The sequence below is a fragment of the Pomacea canaliculata genome, linkage group LG7 (genome assembly GCF_003073045.1).
Source record: "Pomacea canaliculata isolate SZHN2017 linkage group LG7, ASM307304v1, whole genome shotgun sequence".
Lineage (NCBI taxonomy): Eukaryota > Metazoa > Mollusca > Gastropoda > Architaenioglossa > Ampullariidae > Pomacea > Pomacea canaliculata.
The window spans coordinates 18,607,810-18,631,038 of record NC_037596.1 but is presented as its reverse complement, the minus strand read 5'-3'; the positions used below and the strand labels follow the sequence as shown (position 1 = coordinate 18,631,038).

Here is a 23,229-nt window from a genome sequence, read left to right as displayed (position 1 = left end):
GAGGACACAGCACAGTGACTTGATTCAACATGACATGCTCACCATCGACTGGTGAATGTTGTCGCCTTACCTTGTACTGTGAGTGTGTATTAACAGTTTTTTTCTCAGTGTATTGAATGTGGAGGTTTCCAACAAACACAACCGGAAATAATCACAGCAGATTATCAAATTGCTTTCTGCAGTTTGACATATGTACAACACCTCTGTGGCTGTATGATTACAGGAAATTAATATTCATTATGTGTCAGTGGCATATGACCTGATATTTCCAAGTAATTAATGACGAGGGCGATAATGTCAATTGTTGCACAAAAAACTGTTTTGACGGTGCGACCATGTTGTTGTTGTCGACTGTCACTAGAGCTTTGTTACTTCAGTTAAAGGTTAATATTGAAAATTCCAGTGTTGATACCTTTAATGTCACAAGGATATGGCGGCTGTTTACATTTCATCATTGTGGTCAAAACTATTTCCGCCTATCTCTCCACTTCTCATTCCTCCTCTCTGTCTTCTCATACCTCTTTTCTCTATAATCATTTCTCTACTGCCGCGCCTGGATTTCAAACCTGTCCTTTGTCTATCAATGTCTCCATGGCATGCACAAGATAAACGTGTAACAAATACAGCTGTGACATGTATACATATACAGGAAACTTGGTCAAGACAGGAGAAGATAATTTAATCATCATCTCTTTCAGTTTGTTTACCTTGCGGGGTTAGTCGACCTTGTGGGTGTGATTTATGTGTTGGTCGGCATCCTTCTCTCTCTCCTGTCTCTCCCCATCTGCTGTCCTCCTTTGTCTGACTGTATTCTCGTCTTATTCGTTGTTTATCTTGTTCTGTATTTTATTGTAAAACAAACACTTATTTCCTTCACTTTATTGTCGTGTGCGTTATATTGACTTCCTTACTATGTGTTTGTGCACGCGACCGTGCGTATGTGTGTGTGAGAGAGAGAGCAAGGATGCATTCACATATGTATCTGTGTGGTTGTAAGAGAGACAGACAGCAAGGATGCATGTGTATGTGTATGTGCGCGTGTGTGTAGAGAGAGAGAATAAGAGTAAGGATTATTCACACGTGCATGTGTATGTGCGCGCGTGTGTGTATGTAGCTGTTCGCCAGCCTGTGCCTGCTGTACTGACATCCCGTCCTCTCTCCCCTCGTCAGTAAACTTGATGGCTTTCCTATCGATTACTGCGCCTGACATTTGCGGATATTCAGCCTCCGTCGCTGTGTTCTCTCGGTACCATCCCGCTGGCTGCTGGCGGCGATGATAGTTTACATGGAGATCCATCTCTCTACAACTACACTCTCCTTCTCCTCCTCCTCCTCTCCACTCCTTCGTGCAAGGGGAAGGAACTGCAGTCCTCCCTCCTGTGACCTCTTTTTTGTGTGGGGGAAGACGGACATCACGAGCGGTGCATCACAGTAGACAGTCCATGAAGGCGGTGTGACCCGGGGGCGACCGAGCGCTGGGCGAGCGAGGGGCCGTCACGGTGAGGCGTCGCCATGATGGATTGTCGAGAGTGGACAGGGAGGTGGCGACGAGTCCTCACCTTTGTCGTCGTCGTGGGTGCGGTCAGCCTCGGTGCTTCAGCTGCTGCAGGGATGAGTGGTGAGTCGTTGCTGTTGTTGTTTTTGATGTTGCTGGTGTATTGTAGGGGAGGAGGGGTGTGGTGACAGGTGCGTGTGGAAGTAGGTTAGCCTGCGAGTCCGGTTTGTCTGTTGTCATGAGCGTGTACAGGATGTACACTGAGAGTCATGGTGCTCACATCGTGGACATCAGGGTAGAGGAACACACGGGTGTATACACCAAGCGACTTAGTAACACGGGTGGGTGTGATAAAAATGTAATCCAAAGGGTGGGGTACAGAAATTTATGCCATAAATCTGAACAGATTTGGAGTAATAATGCTTAAAGATTGTAAAGATAGTACACTCTGATCTCTGTACAATGAATACAAAACTTAGCTGAGATAGACCACGGTCATCTGTGAAATTTTTGTTTTTATTTACCAAAAGGGTTTTTTTCCTATTTTGCTATTTGTTACATTATCGGGTCTCCCTTCAAAAGCTAACACTTCAAAAAGATGTTAAACGTTGTCTAGCATTAGTGTGGGGTCAGGAAGTGCAAACAGCTTATTCTCCTTCCTATTGTGTGATTTAAATTGTCTTTGGATTGACTGAGGTAACATTAATTAATGAGCTGATTTTTATTAGGGCAATAAGCCAATATACTCCAGTCCCTATGTTATTGTCCTCCGTCTCACACACGTGGCACTGACAACAGGGTCACATGGCAGCAAATTGTTCAAAGATTACTTTTTTAAACAAGTTTTAACCCTTGATTTTTATGTTTTATGGGTGAGCAAGCGACCGATTATTTGACAGTTGATTTCTCCCTCGTCTGCAGGAATTGAGGTGCACCCATTCCAGGGACACCCGGACTTTTTTGAGCTGGATTGTTCTGGTAGATCGCTAGATGGCGACTCTGACTTGCTGACCCTCGTTCTGTACTTACCTGACTCGGACCGCGTGCTGGCCTCAGTCAACCTCAAGAACTCCGAGTGCTACACCTCCAGCCTCTTCTCCGCCTGCTTCATCGACAGGAGCAACTGGCGCGCCAGCCGCCTCAAGACTTTGCTCACTGACCTACCCGAGGGGCAGACTCGGGTATTCGCGTGTAATGCCACCAGCTTCAGATCGGATGGCCGCTTGACCACAGTGACGTGGCGCAGTACTGTGGTCAAGAGGAGTGAGTACATTTTATTTGTTGGGGATGGCAACCGAAAGAGGGCGCTGCTCAGAAATTGGCTTCGCGTGCGTTGGACCGTGAGGTGGTTAAAGGCTGGCTATTGCCTGTTTGCCAGGATAATGGGGGAAGTCGGTATGGAGTTATGTAGTGTACCCCGGATGGGGCGCAAGATGGCGCTGCTTACCTATTCAATTTGCTATGAACCATAGACTAGCGGATGATGATTGTGCTGCGTTGGTGAATGTGTTGGGGATGGCAGGTGACTGGACACTGACTGAAATGTGTTGAGTGTGTCTGCTGAATTACTTCGTGCTGAACGTACGGGTTGTCTTACTTGTTGACATGCGTGACCACGTGGTCTAGTTGTGAGAGTTGTGTGACGACTGCTGGGTGACGCAAAGACCTACGTCATAATTCGCTCGCGTCATTTCCTTACGTCATTATTATACGTCTTTGCATACTACGTCACTGTCCTCACTCTCTTTCTTGCACGCACCACACACAGTTCTGTGATTGTTTATTGTTTACTTATCTGACGTAGCATCGCAGAAATATTACTTGCACGCACTCAGACATCTCATGTTTGTGTTTATTTATGTATTTGTCCCAGTTCTGATTCTGCAATTACTTCTAGTCAAAGTATGTCAGACCGTCGTTATGCCTGACCTAGTTTTGTATCTGCACATCTGCTGACTCTTTGACCAGCAAGACAGTGTGGTGCTGGGGAGGGTTAATTGTCACGATGATGAATGATGATAGCTGAGTCACGTGCCTCGGTTGATGACAGCACAGTAAGACTGGGTGACTGTCTCTGCCTACGTGTACTACAGTAAGGCTATCTCTGTCTACGTGTACAGTAAGGCTGACTATCTCTGTCTACGTGTACTACAGTAAGGGTGGCTATCTCTGTCTACGCTGACTATCGCTGTCTACGTGTACAGTGAGGCTGGCGGCTAGTTGTGTTGGCTACTTTGTCTCTGCCGGTCTATCTACATGCAGTCTTCACTACTGTCGTCATTAGGCTGTGACAGCGCCGTCTTCGATCGCACCAGCAGGGGAAGTAACCTTGATTCCGAACTGCCTTGCCTCCAAAAGGGTAAACAAAGACTAAAGGGAAACAAATCCCGCTCGACATGCGGGCCCGCATAGCTCAGCAGAAAAAGTGCAGGACGCCATGATGGCTGGCGCGTTGCTGCTGGTGGTGAACATTCGATTGCTTACTGTCCTGGCCTCTCTTTTTGCCTCTGGCACCGCCATCGACCTCCGGCCATCCGGTGAGTGAAATTTGTGGCCAGTTTATTTTCCATGACCTGGCCTTCGATTTTCAAGCTGAGTTAGACGAGGGCTGGGTGTAGAAGTGTCCTCTCCCTCACTGTCAGCTGCGCCAGAATGAAGTGCCACCCGCAGACTGAACAGAACCCACAGCCACAGCGGTCAGTCCTGACAATGCTGTCTGTGACTGGGGGTAGGTCTGGTCTGGCACTACTTCTGACAGCAGGTCAGCCTCGTGTTGTTGAAGATGACATTGTAAACGTGAGCAGCTAGTGCCGGTGTCAGGCCAAACACGTGACTAGATGAATGAGTAGATATATGTTGACCCACTTAGGCGGGTTAGGAAGATAATGTCGATATTTAGCATAGTTCCTTGTGAGTGTATCTAGCGGTGTGTTGTACACAATCGTGCACTAATGGACCCACTAATGTATTGTACATGAGATTGTGTGTACCTACAGGTAGGCATGATAATTAGGATGTAGAATGAGACGACGAGTGTCCATTAGAATAATGCACGTGTCAAATAATCTGATCTCGACTGTATGACACTGAATTTCGCTATTTAACACAAAAGTATATAATTTGGCACAAAATTTGAATAAAAATACAGCAGGAAGTATCGTAGAGAATGACCTATAGTTGTAGCTAATCTGACCCTGGAAGTGCTATGAGCAGTCAATTGTAGCAAGGGACGTCACCCTGACACATGAGGTTAGAGTTCAACGTTTGGAGGATTCCCTGACAGTGTGCCATGTCAGAAGTTGCTATTAGGACAGAACGTCCCCTGATAGTGTCTGTGACACATACATGTCCTGGCACAGTCTGTTACAAGGTTCGCTGTCCCCCCGGGGCCCGTGGTCCCTGACACAGAGTATGTTACAGGAATGGTGATGCGCCCCTTCATGACGTCACACACTATCCTGGAGGTGGAGTGCTCTGGGGAGGGGCTGCCTGCCGACACGGACCTGACGTCCATCGCGCTGTACAGTGCCGACGACGACGTCGACCACCACGTCATCGCCTCCGTCAACCTGGTGCACGACCGCTTGTCTGTGCGCCAGCGGCTTTGCGGCCTGCCACCTGGACCGTGGCGACTCGCGGCGCACCAGGCTGCGGGTGCTGGTGCAGGACCTGGCCAGGGGCGACAGCCGGGTGTACGGGTGCGACGTGTCCACCTTCAAGCCCGGAGAGCGCCCTCAGTTTGTGTCGTGGAAGCTGAGGGTGCAGCATCCACGTGAGTTGACCCCTCACCTCGCGTCCGGCTTGGGTGCTGCGGCGGAGGCTGTCACGGAGTGTGAAGTTGTGTGTGTGTGTGGGGGGGGGGAAGGGAAGGGAAGATATATTGGTAAAACCACGTGCTTAGCCGTTACATTTGAAAACCGGAAACTAATGTGAATTATTTGTATTCAGGCTACGCGAGAAACATGTAGAAGCAAATACAACTCACTGTTCTGTCATAGTCTACCTGGACAGGTAATTACAGGTAATGGCTTGTTACAGGTAGTGAGTGTTGAATGTCTGACTGCGATCTTAGCCACTGGCTATCAACTCAACCTGTCTGCTGTCCTTCTGTCTGTACCTCTTGTTTCCCATCTTCACACATTTTATTCCGAGGCCAATAAGTTGTTGGTATGTTTGTCATCAGTGGTACACATTATGTTTATTATAATAATAAGACGTGATCTTTAAACGTGCGCACACATATTAACATATGTACACTCAGAGATGTACACTTGTACTACAACTTCTCCGTAGGTGGGTGAGGACAGGTGAGCATCATGTCATTCACCAAGTCGCCGTCTGTACAACCGTTAGTACAAAGGTCATCGGGGTCTGTCACAGGGGGCGTGTGTACGGGTCATTGGAGGGAGCTGCCTCTCACGTGATCAGCATGTTATCAATCACTCCTCACATATCATCAGCTGTCATACTCGAATGTTATTGACTGGGGAAAGGGACCTTGAGAGATTATGACCAGCGGTCACGTGGGTGTCACGTGGTTATTGTCATCCATTTATGTGTCGGGGCTGTCAAATACAACATTCGTTTAACCACCAGTCACCTGCTTCTGCCATCAGATATGATGTATCGGGGGGAGGGTAGGGACAAATGTGACATCTGAAGCAGGTGACAGATCGCGAAAAACATGCGCTGGGAGGGCCGGCTGTTACACGAGATGAGTATTGTCTTCCTCCTTCTCTCCTTCCTTCACCCACACGCACGAACAGGTAGACACAGTGCCGGCAAATGTCACGGTCAGTAGAGCACATCCCAACTACTGTGACTTGACTTGTTAACCACTTCTATACCTTGTGTAGTGTGTATAGTAAACAAAGTATCTGGCTTTTGTGAGATTGACTCTACTCTATGGTTGGTATGGAAACACATTCCTGTGGACAACATCCTCATGTTGTTCAATATGGTTCGGCTATGTGGAGTGAGTGTGTGGAATTGTTGTAGTTGCGATGTCGTAGATGAAAATCAGGGGTGCGCTCTTTTTAAAAAAATTTTTTTTAAATATCAGTAAGATAGCAATAAATGTCAGTATTGTAAAGTATACTTTGGAGCAAAGAAGTCCTGTAGTAAATAAATCATCTCTTGATGTAACCAAGATCATCCCGGACTTAAAGCAGACCAAAGTGTGTCACAAAAAAAAAAAAAAAAATCACAGCAGACCCTGACACCATGACACACCATGACACATCATCGCTGTTACACGACACTCACAGTTGCGAGCTATCTCGTGACCCCATTGTGACCTCCGTAAGTCCCTAGCAAAGTGCGTTTCGTGGTTCCTTTATTCCGGAGAGAGAGAGAAGGAATCAAGATACGGAAGCAGGCGAGTGGACGGACACTGGCTTCACGGGCAGCGCCTCGCTTACACTCTCCCGGTTACGCAAGAGAGACAACTCGGCGCCAGTTCTTCCCCTTCCTCGCCGCACGACTTCTGCCTGCTTGGTTTCCTTGGTTTCCAAGAAGCAGGGGAGATAACGGGCTCGTCCCCCTCCCCCAAGCGCTATCAGCGCCACTTTAGAGACAAACACAGATCGTCATTGCCTGGCTGTCCGCAAGATGGCAGCACTCACGGCGCTGGCCGTGGCATCGCGCTGCTCTCTCCGCCTCTACATCACCTTCATCGCTGGCTCTGTCGTCATCGCCTCTGTCGTCAATGAAAACGGTAAGTACAAACTATTCTCGTCTATTTTACCATGTTGCCTTCAATGTTGTTGATTTTTTTTAAAGCTAAAATGAAAACATTGTATTCTTCGCCTTTTCCACTTTCTTTGTGTTTTGTGGAAGAAGTCGCAGTGCCAGGCTGGGGAGGTCGGTGGGTGAGGAGGCTGTCAAGTTGCCGGAGGCGGAGGGAGAGAGAGGGAGGGACACGGTCGTGCTAGTGTCTTGTCGTGCCGTGTTTTCACGCGCATCATCGGGCCCTGGTGTGTTGACTGCCATTGATCCCTCCGCCACTTCAATCGCTTCCTTTTATTGCGCAAACACTCGCGGCCGCCGCCTCGCTCCTGCAGCCGTGCGCGCCCTCTGTGGAAACGGTTTGCAGGACCTGACCCTCGGGTCACAGCGATGCTACTGAATTCAGCAAGTTAAGCTCCCAGGCTATTTGTTTGAAACAGTATATCGTTGATATTGAGGAGGGTTAGGTCGCCGTGTCTAGAGAGAAAGAGTGCGAACTAAACCTTTTAAAGTTGGCGGCGAGAAGTCTTCAGTGTGGCGAGATGAGATTTCTTCTTAACTGTCAAATACATGAGTTGAGTTGTATGTCACCCTCATGACATTCAGTTGGGGCCATAAGGTTAAGAAACCCTTTAACCCTTTCCTTGAGTTTTGAGTGAAGTGAGACTGGGAGAACAAGACACCAGAAGATGGTGGACAAGGACAGGTCATGGAGAACAAGAAGCGGTTAGAGTTCGGGAGAGGGGAGAGGAGATGTGAAAGGAGAGAGACAATGGGAGAGAGGAAGGAGAACGTGTGGCAATAATTGCTGATGCAGGACGGATAGGTTATCTCCACAGTCCAAAGGAAGTTATAGTTTTAATTTATTATAATGAGCAATTTCTGGTATGAGTAACATTATAAAATCCTAAAATTTGACCTGAATCGGCTCAATTATTGTTGGAATAAAGGCAACCACGCCAGGGTATGTTGTACATTGATCACCACAACCGATACACATGTACATTATTTGAAGTGAAATGGGAGGCGTGGGGAGGGTAACTGTTATTGTTTGAGATGCAGCCTCTAACAGTTTGGGTGGTTACAGTTAAGGGCAGTTTAAAAAGTAGAAGAAAGACACGGAAACACTGTTCTTCCATTTGTCCCGCTGGCTGGGATGAGGAGCATGGTTGGGATGCTGGCGGCGGGAGGACTGAGGCAAGCGCTCGCTGCTCGCAGTCACGTGAGTTATCGAACTGCAGGCCGTGTAGAGAGCTCTCGGTGCCAGTGATTCATATCTTAGATCATTGCTTCTTTTAGCTGCAGTCTTCTCGTGTGTACACTCTACTCGCGCTTGCCTGCCTGCGGCTTCTTCACCACAAAATAATAAAAAATAATAATTGGACAGGCCACTCAGAGAGTGTGTGTGCGCGCGCATGGGGCAGCTTTATGTGCGATTCTGTGTTTGTGATTGAATGTCCGTGCGTGTGCATGTGTGTATGTGTGCATCTGTGAGAGAGAGAAAAAAATGGTGTTTGTGGAATGTGTGAGCAGTGTAGTGTGTGTGTGGGCGTGAGAGAGAGAGACTGATTAAATGAAAACAAGAAAAGTTAAACCAAAAATGTCGCCACATCAAATCGTTATGCCAACGCTTCCGTTTTTATGATTACTTCGTTAATTTAATCCAGAATTGTGTGTGTTTCTCTCTCTCCAGGACTGAAATGGGGGGCCTTCCAGGGCCACGATCACGTGCTGGAGGTGGAATGTTCTGGAGAGACTCTGGCCTCTGACAAGGACCTGCTGTCCATGGTGCTGTACAGCGCACGAGACAATAAAGTGTTGGCCACGGTCAACCTCAAGACCAGGGAGTGCGCCACCTCCGACAGATTCTCGTCCTGCGTCTTTGACGAGCGAGACTCGCACAGGACCCGCCTGAGGGCGCTAGTGCTGGATATAGCGGAGGGCGAGACCTGGCCCTTTGGATGCAACCTGACCACCTTCAAGACTGCTGATGGAGCCATCTTCGTCTCCTGGACGGCGGTGGCCGTCAAGTCCAGTAGGTAGCCAGCCCTTGCCGCTAGTGGGCCGCACCCATCTGATGGCATGTTGGCCGCACCCCGCCGTCTAATAATGTGTGGGCCGCCCCACCATTCCGCGTATTCTAACGGTCTGTACTCGCGATCGTGTGTGGGCCGGCCGGTCGGTCTCGTGATTTAATGTTTACTCGCACACCTCGCACAGTCCGGCCACGTCAAGTAAAGTGAGTTGTAAGGTCCGGTGGTTGCTATTGGAACGTTGTGTGTGTGGGTGTGTGTGACGTCATACCAAACGTCTCTGTGGGTTTGTCCTCAGTGATCTCCCTTCAGTAACATGTTATTAGTGGAGGTGCGATTATTATGAGACAAAGAGAGATGAGGGGTTTTATGACAAAATTAAGGAAGATGTTGCGGTACTTTGATGTATAGTGTATATATCATGGAGTATCTTATGATTGCACGTATCTTTAAGTTCACCAGACTTTCGTCAAGCCGGTGTGCCCTTTCAGGGGCAATAATTTTTTTAGCAGTTTCAACATTTTTTCATTCGCAAAGTCAGCATTTCTCCGTAACTTATTGTCTCACCTTTGTGCTTTCCGCACCGACCTTTCACCCCTGATACCTTTCTATTTTTTTTTTTTTTTTTTTTTTTAGTTTCTTCCAGGTATTTCGATACAAATTTTGATCAAATACTTTGACATGGTACATTATTATTTAAACTGACAACGAGTGTACAGTGTCAGTAGTTCATCATTGTATACATAGTCAACTGTCATCAGTGACAAGGATAGTACACTGTCGGAATGTAAGGGACACCCAGGGTAGCTGTCGGCCATTGTGCCAGACCAGCGTGACGTCAAAGCCCTCGGTATAATCTCGATCAATACCCGGACACATGGCGCAATGTTGTCGTCATCATCATCTCTTCCTTTGTCTCTCTCTCTACGGTTCTGTCGTTCTTTTTGTCTCCGCTCTCTCATTCTTTCAGCTGTCTATTGACCTCTTTCTGATGATTCTTCATCGTAGCCGCTGTCATCGGTGTCCTCGGCCCATCACCCCCTCACCACTGCGTCCTCATGCTGCATATCAAAGCCTCTCAGAACTGCTGGACATGATAGATATCAGCGGGATGGAAATGATGGATGTTTACTTTTTATTCCTCCTCCTCCCTTTATGTCTTTTTTCTTGTTCGATTGCTTGTTCTGGCTGTCTCGCTGCGATGTGCAATGCTCGCTATTGATGTCGACGAGTTGTTGAGTGCTCGTGACTCTCGTGGTGCGTGACAACAATTTCTCATTGATGATTGCGACCTTCATGTTGTGTCACCAGAGACAACTGTTTGCCTACCCTTTACTGCAGCTTTCTGGAGGAAAAATGCTTTGTCTGTCAACTTTTTTCAATCTTATGATAATTTTGGAGAATAGATGTTTGATGACAGCCACCATCACAAAGAACTTGATGTGTCTTCAGCAGTGACTAGCCTTATAGACAGCCTCATCAAGCAAACCAGCAGTGACGAGGCTGCTAGCATTTGTCTGCGAATGTTTGACAGTACACTGCTTCGTTCATTTTCATCTTAATGACCACCAGCTCCTCTTCTTTGCCATTCTGTTCTCGATGCTTTTACTTTCAGACGGTTGAGAGTTGTGGTTCTGTTCTAAATGACTTTGCCACTACCTAGCTACGATAGCATCATTAAGAATTGTCAGTGTTTCAAGGAACTTGTAAAAGTGTTAATCTTAACATCATATATGATTTTTCTAGCCAGATATAGAAAGCAATATGTTGACATTTGTCACATGGGGCCATCACATGCAGCCAACATCACTACAGTCACACGATTGGTGGTTGAAGAATCCTCACCCCGTGACCTCTTGATTTAGCATATGGTTGATGGTCTTGTCCTACCACCAGGCCATCCCACTGACAGACGGCTGTCCGTCCAGTTGGGTTTTGCTCGTCGTCCTTCTGTGATGATTGGACAGACAGATGTCGTGCAGGAGGTCAGGAGGTCATGGGTCTCTAGGCCTGGTGCTTGTCTCGCAGATCGTAGACCGCTGTCGACAGGGCGAGGGCTGGCAAGAAAGAAAGAACCCAGTGACCCTAACCAGAGGTGACTCCAGGCGGCGAAATCCTAAATCCTTTCTGGGTGTGATGAGGTGAGGGTTAGTGGCCGCGAGGGCCGCCATGGAAATGAGGCTGTTGTCAGCGGGCTTACGGAACTGACGTCACTGAGGGTCACAGCCGATTATCCCGTTTGTAACCTCCGTCTTATTGTGGAGGGGGAGGTCGATTGTTCGTTTGTTTATTCAAATTCACCTGCTTATCAGCTGTCGCACGGCCCACTTGCCATTCAGCTTGTCGGTGAGCGCTATTCACCATGTTATGACGACAGTCCGACACAAGACTGGAACAGGTGCGTTCAAACCCCACATCGGTCAATATAGAAGAATTAATTCATCTTTATATTATTTTAAAGGGCGAAGGTTTTGTAGTTGCTAACTCGTACAGGGTCCCACATCAGAGATCCGTTGCCAGGTTAGTCACGTGGTCAGTGACGATCTACAGTTACTCTCAGAAATAAACTTGTGGAGGGAAAGGATGCACTGAAATGATTCACTGGTTGCCAGAAATTTCCGAATTTGCGTCTTTGAGTGACCAGACTCCAGTGAAATAGTTGTAAAGACGAAGAAGCAGTTTGACACATTGGAAGTGAATCTCACACACACACACACAGACACACACAAACAGACACACACACACACACACTTTTTCCACTTGTACGTCTGTCTCTCTCAACCTAACACTCCGTGTTGTTAATTGGACTCATTAAGCTTGTTACGCAAATACATTATGTTTAGAAAGATGGTTTGGTGAAAGGGTGTATACCTTGTGAAATTTCTGATTTTCCCATGAAGGATGTGATTATTTGTTGTTTTGCCTGTAGGAGTGATAGTGACTTTGTTGTTTGAGTGTTTACTTCACTATTGACAAACAACGGTGTAAATAAGTATTGTCTATTATTTTTATTGTAGAAACGGCCTGAGAAGTAGCCATACAAGTAGCAGCAGGTCATTACAAATGTCTAAGGACTATATTCATCCAGTTTCTAAACTTATTCTGTCCACTCCTGTGGGTAGAAGCCATTTTACACGTGCACGCCTGTTTACACGCAGACGACAGACATGCACTGATGTAAATGACTTGAGTGTGGTGCAGCGGTGTGTCAGGCAGTGTGTACAGCACCTGTACTTGCTGGTCTCGGTGCAGGAGCACCGTGGGATGCTCCACCTCACGGCAGCTGCCGACAAGCCCTCGCATCGTGTGATCCTCGCACGTGCAAATGTCGCGCACAAGGATCGCAAGGAGCACAAGACCGTTTGAACCGCCTGCTCCCTCCCCCCTAGCGAGGTCAGGTAATTACAGCCCTAATTTATGGAGCAGCAGCTGACGCCAACACTGCACGCGCCTGTGACCTTTTGCCGGAATGACCCGCTTGCAGCGCGGCAAGACTCGCGGACTGTAATGTCGTTATCGACCGGCCAGCGGCAGACCTTCGCCGTTTTTGTTGCTGCTGCTGCTGCTGTGGCTGATGGCGTGGCTTTCCTTGGCTCCCAGAGATGGAACCTGGATACTGGGCGTCACGTGACACTGGACATTTGGGGGGGGGGATTGGGGGGGGGCTGGATACTCGGCGTCACGTGACTGGACATTGGGGCGGGGGGAGAGTAAGGGAGGGAGCTGACTTTCGTGTGGTCGAGAGTTTTAAAGCCCACGCTCTCCCAGCGGAACTCTATGAATAAATAATCGCTACCGGTGTATATTTATTTAATCATTGCCTCTCCATTCATGTCATTTGTGTTTGAAGTAGCAAAGTAGCTGAGTAAGGTAGGAGTCTAGTAACCTAGTGATTCGACATATTTGTGTTGTAGGAAAAAGTTATACGTCAGATAGCACACGATAGCAAACCTTCGATTGCTATTCGATCCCATCACCACCCGTACCTAAAGGGTCGGGGTACCATGTCGACTCTGGACCGTATCACACTGTGTGATGTTTCTAGTAGCGAACAGCCTGTCAGTGCGAGGTCGTTGATGCTGAGGTTGACATCATCTGCATATGTGTGTGCCGTGTCGCCTCATACCCTGGGTGGCAGGCTGTGTGGGAAACATGGTGTAGGCGGGTAAGAGGAGTGGATGCTAATGTCAGGATCATCGGCATAACGACTTGTGGCCACCCCACACAGAGACAATGACAATTGTAAAGACGAGCTGTGGCTGACAACTCCCGAGTGTGACGTGCGCGACAATGCATGGCGAAGTTTCCAGTGACGTAGTTAGCTCTTTAGAAAGCAAGTTGTGGATAGTTTTTGAACGAATGTTCGTTGTACGATGTACCTCACTCATTCACCCACCCACCTGAATGGTCCGGTGGCACAGTTAGAGCCTGTCACCTGTACAGTTAATTAATTAATGTTGGTAGCTGTGGGTTCAGCTCCGTCTTGGGCAGTCTCTTCTTTCTCTGCACATGGCATCTGTTTACAAGTCTGGCTGTCTTCCATATATGGAATATATATAGAATCTTTGTTGCTGGCTCGGTGTAAAACACCAATCTACCCTCTCTCACCCACTTTCCTTATCTCGCTCTTTCTCTCTCTCTCCCTCGCCAACTTTATTTTCTATTTTAGTGTATACGTCCATCAGACGCATTATCTGTTTTAAGAAATGTTTGTTCGTGCGTGACTAAGAACAAGTTCTATCAATAACTTTAGTGGTCATTAGCAACTCTGTCTCCCACCTGTCAGACGACCAGTCTGAGTGATGCTGCATGGCCAGCTGGCATAAAAAGAATGAATGGTGGTGGAAGTCGTCTGCTTTTTTGTCCATCAACGTCATCAATCATCATCATCATTATCATTTTTTTTTCAATTTCCTCTTCAACATCCCCGTCCATGGGGACGATTGTCCTGCAGGAGTTGTCCACTTAACCGCAGTCTTTTCCAGTCTATTTCTGTCTGTCAGGTCTCGGCTACAACGAACTATTTGTTTTCGTATGCTCACAAAGCGTACAGGTCGGCGCCTTAATTAGCCAGACACGGGTGGGACGAGTCGCGGTTAATTAGACCAGCGAGTGACAAGACCGCATGCACGTGCATTATTCATGTCCTACACACCCGCCTGCACGCGCTGCACTGCGACCCAAGAACGAGAACTGCAGGTACGTTTGTGACTGAGTTACTCCTCTTTCCCTCCCTCCCTCGCTGTGCTGCCGGGTACCCACCCTCCCCAGACAGAAGATGGGAGCAGGGGAGGTGGCTGATAGAGATTCGCAATAAACCACATCTGGCCGCCCTTGTCCTCCTCCCTCACACAGCGTGTCCCACCCTCCCACACCAACGAAGTTGTTGTTCATACGATGATGGTGTGTTCATGATTATCTCATAATATATATTCGCAGCATCCTTAGGTGTGTCTATTGTCATTTACCAGATTAATAGGCACATGCATCCAATGTACCCCACTGTGCCAATGCACCATGCCATGCTTAAAATCAAATAATAATAATAATAATAATAATAATAATAATAATAATAATAATAAGTGAACCTGTAGCTTTGGGAGTTTTGCTATTTTTATGGTGCCAGTGAGGAGGAAGGATGCTTGTGAAATATGTGGGTAGTGGGTGTAGGATTCTTCCTGCGTCTTCTGTGTTGTTCAGTTGACATCATTGTGACTGGTATTTCTTTACTTATGATTAGAAAGTTCATGACCTGAAATATCATAGATTTGTTGTAAACATGTGACGAGGGTTCATGAGATATCGTGCGACATCAGAATAGAAACTATTGCCATATAAGTTGGCTGCCAGAACCCAGATGTTGCCTGTCAAAGACTGGGTCTCAGTGACAACACTCTGTATGGCGCATTAAGGAAAAAGGTTGTAAACTAACAAAAACAAATTTCTGTTAACTGTGAATTTCTAAATTGTCTGCTGAACTGTGAACGTGAACACAACGATGAATGTGAACACATCAGTGTGAGTACACCATTCAATAAAGGGCAGACAACTCTGCTGAATGGCGTGTCCGTGTTCTTGTCTTGTAAGCCGTTGAATGATGCTCAGTGAGTTTGAATGTTCCCACACACACACATCCCCCACACTGTTCCACCTGTCACGTGACTTCTCCACTGACCCCCACTCTTACACATCCCACCTCATTGTGTGTCCCTCGCCTTTCGCCAGCACGTGGAACCTGGAGGATCGGACCTCGTATGTTTTACACGAGACTTTACACTTTCTACTTCTTTTCCTTCTTGCCATTTACAGTTATTGTTATTGTTGTTGTTTTTATTAATATTATAATGAACTGAATGCATAAATGTTTGAATCTTTTATTGTGTATACAAGTCTGTTATTTTAGAGTGAACTGTACTTCACTGTAAGTGTATAGAGCAGGTAGAAGTGACTCAGTGCAGGCTACCTGGAGTTAATGAGCGCACTGTTAATTAGCTACTCAGGTAAACCCTTAATCAGCGAATGTTTCTGTATTGAGTGGAGAGTGACACGCTTGGTGACCACCAAAGATGTTGCGATTGTAACAATTTCTTTTTTTACTTTCAGAAACGACAACCACCACCACACAGTCCACGACAACAACGTCGACCACCACCTTACCACCGGAACGTGAGTTGCGTTTGTGAACGTGGCGACACGTCTGTACACAGCTTGTGTCTCTCACTCTACTCGACATTCAGTCTGTCCGTTTGTCTGTCCCTTTTGTCATGCGTCTGTACGTGCCCTGCATGGATGTTCTCTTTGTCTGTCTGTCCGTCTGTCTGCTGCTTTCGATAATTCTGTCTGTGTGAGAGAAAGAGCTCCCAGATGACCTTTCCATGATGACAACATATTTTTTCCCAGCAGTCTTTGCGAGAACATGGTACCCCTGTACCTCAATCACTGTAACCAGTATTCAGAGGTCAAAGCCGAACATCCTTATCGGGGATTATCAACAGGATTATCAGCATAATCAGTGATTATCAACAGGATCAGAGAGAGCATTTCCTGCGACACTGGAGAGTATCAAAGGGTCTTTGTGTTGGACGGTCTGCACCAGCAATGGTCGTGGGTGTGGAGACAGGCGGCCTCTTGTTTCCATCAACATGAAGACTGGACTGAACCTCGAAGCCTGCACGTGTTTATCAAGCTCTGCAAGCAACATCTGGAGATGAATGAGTGTCTGTGGTGATGAGTATGTGCATACAAACCACTGGACTGTAGTACACGAGGGACCATTAACCATCTGGTATGCAAGAGGTTTGTCACTGATGCCTTATAAAGTTCACGGGGTCAGAGACCAACACATCCAAACCCTGGGGTGTGCAAAGAGCGAGTGATCGGCGTCTGATAAGTCTGGTTGCTGTGGAAATCACTCTGTCCTTGTAGGCCCGTCACTCTTGTGTATGTGGACCTCTGTTTGTTTGTTGATGTTGTTGTTTACGTGTACATCTCTGTCCCTGGTGACGTGTGACGGTCGTGTTGTACCATTCATCGCTTCCAGATCGTATGTACAGGACACACACACACAGACACACATACATACAGACGGCCTGTACACGGCCTATGTTTACATGTGAACTGCTCCAAGTGACATTCTAAGTGTACAAGCGAGATAGACGATTCCTGCTACAATAAGGTGACTACAGTATTAGTGTAGACATGGGTGGGTGTAGGACTGTCCTCACCCAGCCACAGCAATAAAATCCTTTGCTCCCATTGGCCCACTGTCGACACTACCAACATGGCGACGAGTGCAGCTCATGTCCACACAATGGTTTGTGTACAATGCTCGCTGTCATGCTTGACCGAAATCTCAAATAGGTCAGACTAGTATCGACTGGACTAGCTTTCTGACAACGCATGGGTATAAATATTTGCCAGTATCACTCGACAGATTTTTGTCAGTAAGTGTCACTCAAGATGGCTGCAAGTGGAGGTAGTTGAGTGTCACTGTCGCTCAATTATCCAAATCCTAACAAGAGTACATCTTGAAAATGGCGTGGAGCGGGGTCAGCAGTCTGTGAGTTGTCCTCACTGTGTGGTGAGTGTGGTGTATGTTGTGTGAGGCTGTTGTGTGACAGACTGCAGGGCTAGCTGTGCATCACATTCCCTTTTCATCTTTTTATTTGAAACAGTTTTATAGAATGTCTAAAGCCAACTCACAACACAAATCAACGGACATTTTGAAAGGTCAGGAAGCACCAGGCCGGAGAAGTCCTCGCGGTGACAATTCAAATATAACCCAAGCTGCACAGAATGCCGAGAACATCCAGGTCCTGTACTTAGTAATATGTGACCTTTGTCCTTAGCCCGGTGACCTGTGTAAGTTTGACATTATGTGTAGCTAGAGCTTGCCTGACATGGGAAGGTGCAGCACCACGTGTTCACAGTGTCACTGCAGCACACACCACACATCGCTCACTGCGCGGGGCCTACCCTCGGGGTGCGCCTCGTAGTTACACGGGGTGCAATGCAGGGATGTGTAGTGCCAGACTGGGGAGGGATGGGATGAGGAGGAAAGGGGGTTGTCAACTTGAATGGCCGTGTGCAGCACACCGTGGCTAGACTGTCGTGGCTGCTGGACAGCATCATGTCGCACGCATCATCGTGGAGCTGGATCGGGTTGAGCGTGCAGCAAAACAAAAAAGAAAGAAAAGAAAACCAAGAACACAAAACACAAGCTTCAGCTTTCAGAGGGCCGGCACCAGCCACCAACTCCAGCATCAACACACACTTGCATGCGTGTGTGCGTGTGTGGAGTTACAGGGATGGGCGGAAATGTAGTTCGGCTCACGTGCATCAAATCCCGAAGCCACATCATGTGGCAGTTACTTGCAGGAGACATTCTCAGCAGCTTTGGGTCGGTGGGAGAGCGGGTATTTCATCGCTTCTTTCGTTCGATAGAAAATAGCGCCACCACAGGCCTCCCACATCATGCTACCAGTCGTAGACTGGCATCTTCTTCCATACCCTGCTATGTACCACGTACAGCCTCCTCCCCACACATCCTTCTACCCTCGACAGACTGTCATCTCTTCACCTCTTCCTGCATCCCCCACCCCCATGGGAGGTCTCAACGACGTCTCCACACGAGCAGGGCTTGCCTGCCCCTGCCTTCTCTCTTCCCGCACCCGACACCATCTACTCGGTGTTCACTCGGCTCAACCTGCTCATGCGGGTATCACCGCTACCTCTGAGTCACCGAGGATCCGGACAAACACAAAGATGAAGGGAGGAGGTTGGCACCGGGTGCCTGGTGCTGTACACGTCGGTAAGCTGGCAGGTCGGCCATTCCCAGCAGCCGGCAGTACTGTTTCCATGGTGCCAGCGGTAGGATAATTCTGCAGGTCAGGAGTTCACGTGCGTCGCCACCGTGTAGCTGGCTATAGGTTGGCTCTTTTACTTTGCCGCATTTTGGCTACAGGATCCCGTTGTCAGCTTGTAAACAATAACAATCGCTATAAACAGAAAGCATGGACACGAACACCGTCAGTAGCACATTCAGTAGCCCCAGATGTGTGTAGACAGATGTCTGGCATGCGTGTAATGTCCTCTGGCATACCAGCCTAAAATCATTCCAGTCCAGAATAACCTTCTTGACATGTTTGTAACATCAGACATTCTAGCCACTAGATATTGTTGCTGGCAGGCTTGTAACATCGTCGGACATACCATCCAGAACATACTCTTTGTTGCTCTTGTATACCTTTGGCATGATTGTAATACTTGTAATGGCTGCCCATCATCGACCCTTATATACATTTCAATTCTTTTTCTGCGTCCGATGAGATCAAAGTACAGTTCTACCTCCAGTAATGAACGACTGATTGGCTGCTGCAAGTCTTGCAGGGCCTGGCACCAAACTCTTGCCCTCCTCCGTGACTGAGGAAGCTGTCAGGTAGCCACATCATCACTAGTGCTAGCTTGTGGAACACAGCACCGCAAGATGCCAACACACTTTCGGCTCCCTATAGGCTGCCAACCTCCTGTCTCTGTGTCTGTGATGAGGAGTGGCTCGTCGGTCAGGCCTCGCTGACGGTTCTGTCAGAACCAGAGGCGGATGTTGCACTCCCGCTGTGGTACAGAGCCGCTACAAGACGATGTAGGTGGGCTTAGGGCTCATGATGGGACTAGGAGTGGCTAGTCAGCCAAGGGAGGATGGGTGCGACTAGCAGAGTGGCAGAGCGGCATGTATCGGGTGTATCGGTGTATCGGTGTGTCAGTGTATCGGTGTATCAGTGTATCGGTGTGTCGCGGCTGCAGCTTCCATCGATTAGCACGACCTTGCTCTTTAAGACACGCGGCCATTAGATAGTTCAAATCAATGTCATTAAGGGGTACCCGGCCCTTAGCTCGTGCATCGCGTCTGTCGCTTCCAGATGGATCTGACAGGCGCTGTGTGAGTTCTTCCTTGTAAAGCTGTGTGTGCGTGTGTGGTGTGCCCATAGGGCTGTGTACTGGACCAGAGATATTTCAACAATTGTTATTCTCAACCCCTAAAACGACTAGTCAGATGATGCGAGCAGCATTTTCTCCTCATCAACTTTCCCTTCCTACATGCGTTGTCTATTGTTCAAAGCATTTTATCTAAAAGGGAAAGACCAACCCCTAACTTTTTGAGGTCGTTTGGAGGGAGGGGGAGGTGTGAGTGACCTCACTTTTCTTGGGGTCAGCCCTACATGAGGTCAGTGTCCATCTCCTCTTACTTTCTCCTACCCTCTATGGATTCAGATAAACACTAGTACCTACAGGTCTAAACACAGTTGGCCGACAAACCCCACTATTACAGGTTGTGTTAGTCCATGCATCTACCAGATGCCCCACTCGTGTCCTGGAGCAGAGGGCGCTGCTGGGTGAAGACAAGGCCCCAGACACTCCTGGTCTCAATATAAAATGTTTGTCGTCTGCCTCTTTAAGACCCTGACTGGGTGTGTGTTCTCCTTCTTCTCTTCCTCTGCTCTAACCACAATCTTTTACTGTCAGCCTCTATGTGTGTGCCCTCCTGTCTTCTCCTTTATTCTAACCATGATCTTTTTCTGTCAGTGTGTGTGTTAGTGTCCTCCTGTCTTCTCTTTAACTTTCACCATACTCTTTTACTGTCAGTCTCTCATCCTTACTTTCCTTCTGTGTTTCTTTCTTCCCTCTCTTCCATTACTTTAGTTCTAATCTTTCTTTCTGTCAATCTCTCACCCTTATTATTTATATGGGTGTGTACTCTCTCTCTCCTCATTGTGTGTGTGTGTGTGCGCACTTGTGTGAGCGAATTCTTCGCTTGCACTGATTTGTTTTGTTGGCAAGCAGCACTGGTTCACAAAGTGTTACTGTACATACTGTGTTTGTCTATGTGTTTAAGAGTAGCTCCCGTTATTATATGTAGGATTGTCAGTGTGTGTCTGTGTGTGCCTACGTGTGTGTGTGTGTGTGTCTGTGTGCCTACATGTGTGTCTACATGTGTGTGCGTATGTGTGCATATGTGTCTGTGTGTGTCTATGTGTGTTTGTGTGCTTTGTTTATGTCCATATTCATGCATCTCTTTCTCTCTGTTAACGTCAGTGACAGAAATAAATATGCCTTTAGTTCACAAGCTTTAAGTGTAGTGTGTGGTTTTGATTTAACTCTGTCATCTCTTCTGTGTGGTTTGTTTGGTGGCCACAAATATTTTGTCCTTTTTACCTTTTTCCAGCGGCCACCCCGCCTCCCCGTGCTTCGGGGGTTAAAAGCAAACTGCAAGGTAAGACCAACACTATCACTGCTCGAAAGGGAAGGGTTAAGTTCAGACTAACAGTATTTCATAGTAACAGTGCCTGCTAGGTGGTGAGGGGTTAAAGTGGTATTAACAGTGTGTCATACAAATAACATCATATACTAACGCTGTTTAACCGGAGATTAGGGTTAAAATGAAATTAGCAGTGTTGTGTACTAATGATGCATGAATATAGTGAAGGGTGGAGGTGAGGTTAGCATGCTAATGTGTATTCATGGGGTTAAAGAGACAGGTGTAGTATCCCATAGTAACACTGCTTGGTAGGAGGTGAAGGCTTCAGACAAACTTACAATATTTCCTGTAAACACATTTGATAGGAGATGCTTCTCACCTGCACAGCTCAGGTCCAAATACTATCCATAAACAAAAAAGACTTCGAGCTTAAGAGCTAGATAGGAAAGAGCTAATATTACTCCTGTTACATGTGCCATGGGTCAAAGACCGTGCCTAAAATTGCAGACTCGTGAAAATAAGTTGCAATATTTGGTAGTATCTACAAACATGAGGACTCTTTTGAAAAACAAAATCACCAATATGCTCTATACATATTGAGTGCAATGACACTACCTTGTTTTAACACAATAAGAGAAAGTAAATCCCTTAACATAACTTTCACTTTTAAACTAACTTTTAAGTGTTACACTCCTTGCTGTTTTTTTTTTTTTTTTTTAGTGCTGCTTTTCTCAAACTTCTTGCAGCAACAACAGCACTGACAAGCAAACCAAAGTTGTTTTTTTTCTGCACAATCATTGGCAGGTGTTTGTAAAATTTGTCACTAACTTTGATAAGGTCCCCAACAAATGTCTCTCCTAACTTTGCTGTGAGTTAGGCAGTTTCCTCCCATCCCCTTGTTTTGTCAGTAATCTTTAAAATAAACGAATTGAACTATATCTAGCAGTTTGTAAAAATATATTAAGTACTGTTTCAAAGTGCAATCATAAACCATTAAAGTCTGTTGTACAGATCTTGACATGTGTGCTAGTGTTGCATTGCAATCAAAGGTCATGTATATTTGTGACTTTTTTAAAAACTAATTTTAATTTGAAAAATGCTACATTCAACAGAATTGCCAGTGCTAAAAGATAGTAAAAAAAAATTACAGAAATGGTGTTCAGTACCATTTTGTTATTCTAATCACAACTGTCGGGTGTCCACTGGATTTGATTTCTTGAAAAAAAACTATTTTGATAATTATTACAGTGCAAGTGTCACACTGTTATCAAATATTAGTAAACCTCCGTAAACACTCATTCCTGGCTCGTGCTCGAATTGTAACCACTCGTGCGAAGGGAAACAAACTCTATTTTCTACCAAGCTCTTACCCTTATTGCTTCCCCTGATAGAGTTTTCTCCCCTCTAGTTACTCGCCCTACGTTGAACAACAGGCAAAACTAATGTTTAGATTGTCTTCATGTAAAATAATAAAATGGCAGTTAAGACTTAATATTTCGTGATGCGGTGTTGCTCTGGGCTGGTTGGTTCTAAACGGGTGGGTTGAGGGTGGGGCAGGTAACTCGATTGTTTTGTAGCTTTCACTTGCCATTCATGCGGAAGGTTAGAGGTCAGTAGCCGGGCCAGTTGGTTGGTTGGTTGGTAGGGCTATTGTGCAGTTTGCTTCCAGTGGTGTTTGACTGGCCCCGCCACTGCTCTTTGTACCCCAACCCACGCCCAAAACAACTTCCACCCTTTTCTTGTCATTTTCTGTTCTGTTCTCTGTCCTCGAGCTGCCATCCATGATTTAGCTCCCCTTCTGCAGTTTCCGGTTACACCTCCTTCACCCGCATGTGCTGTCGGTCTTGTATTTGTTTATTTATTACTTGTGACTGTTAGAAGCTAGAGCACGTGGAGTAGTAGGCTGTGGAATGTCGTTATCTGCCTTGCACACAGTCACGTGGCCTACAGGTATTTGGTAACGTGTCGTGACCGCTGATTCAAGCATTGCCACTAAGGGAAGGAATTCCTAAATTGAGAAGTAGAGTAAGAAGGTAGGGGAGGAAAAAATTCAAAATATATACAATAAGAGAAATGAAGAAAATATTAACTGGTTTGTGAAGGTAATCGGAGAAGATGACTACCGATGTCATCGACGTTTTAGATGTTAATATATTTTACAGTAGGGATGGGAGTGAATTTATTTTTCTTAAAGTGTCGTCTTCGGAGAATTACATGTT

At 46.8% G+C, this 23,229-nt stretch overlaps 1 protein-coding gene across 9 annotated transcripts in view; it reads left to right on the top strand.

Annotated features, from left to right (window-relative positions):
- The window catches only part of LOC112568945, a 197,683-nt gene that overhangs the window by 167,481 nt on the left and 6,973 nt on the right, over window positions 1–23,229 (top strand). For 6 of the 9 annotated variants that reach the window (XM_025246525.1, XM_025246531.1, XM_025246530.1 and 3 more), the window contains 2 exons: window positions 15,859–15,921; window positions 20,978–21,025. In XM_025246525.1, coding sequence (XP_025102310.1) covers window positions 15,859–15,921; window positions 20,978–21,025 — 111 coding nt within the window. Of the gene's footprint in view, window positions 1–5,879; window positions 7,212–8,210; window positions 8,445–8,915; window positions 9,258–15,858; window positions 15,922–20,977; window positions 21,026–23,229 lie in introns of those variants that run through there. The other 3 variants (XM_025246529.1, XM_025246527.1, XM_025246524.1) reach the window with 3 other exon arrangements.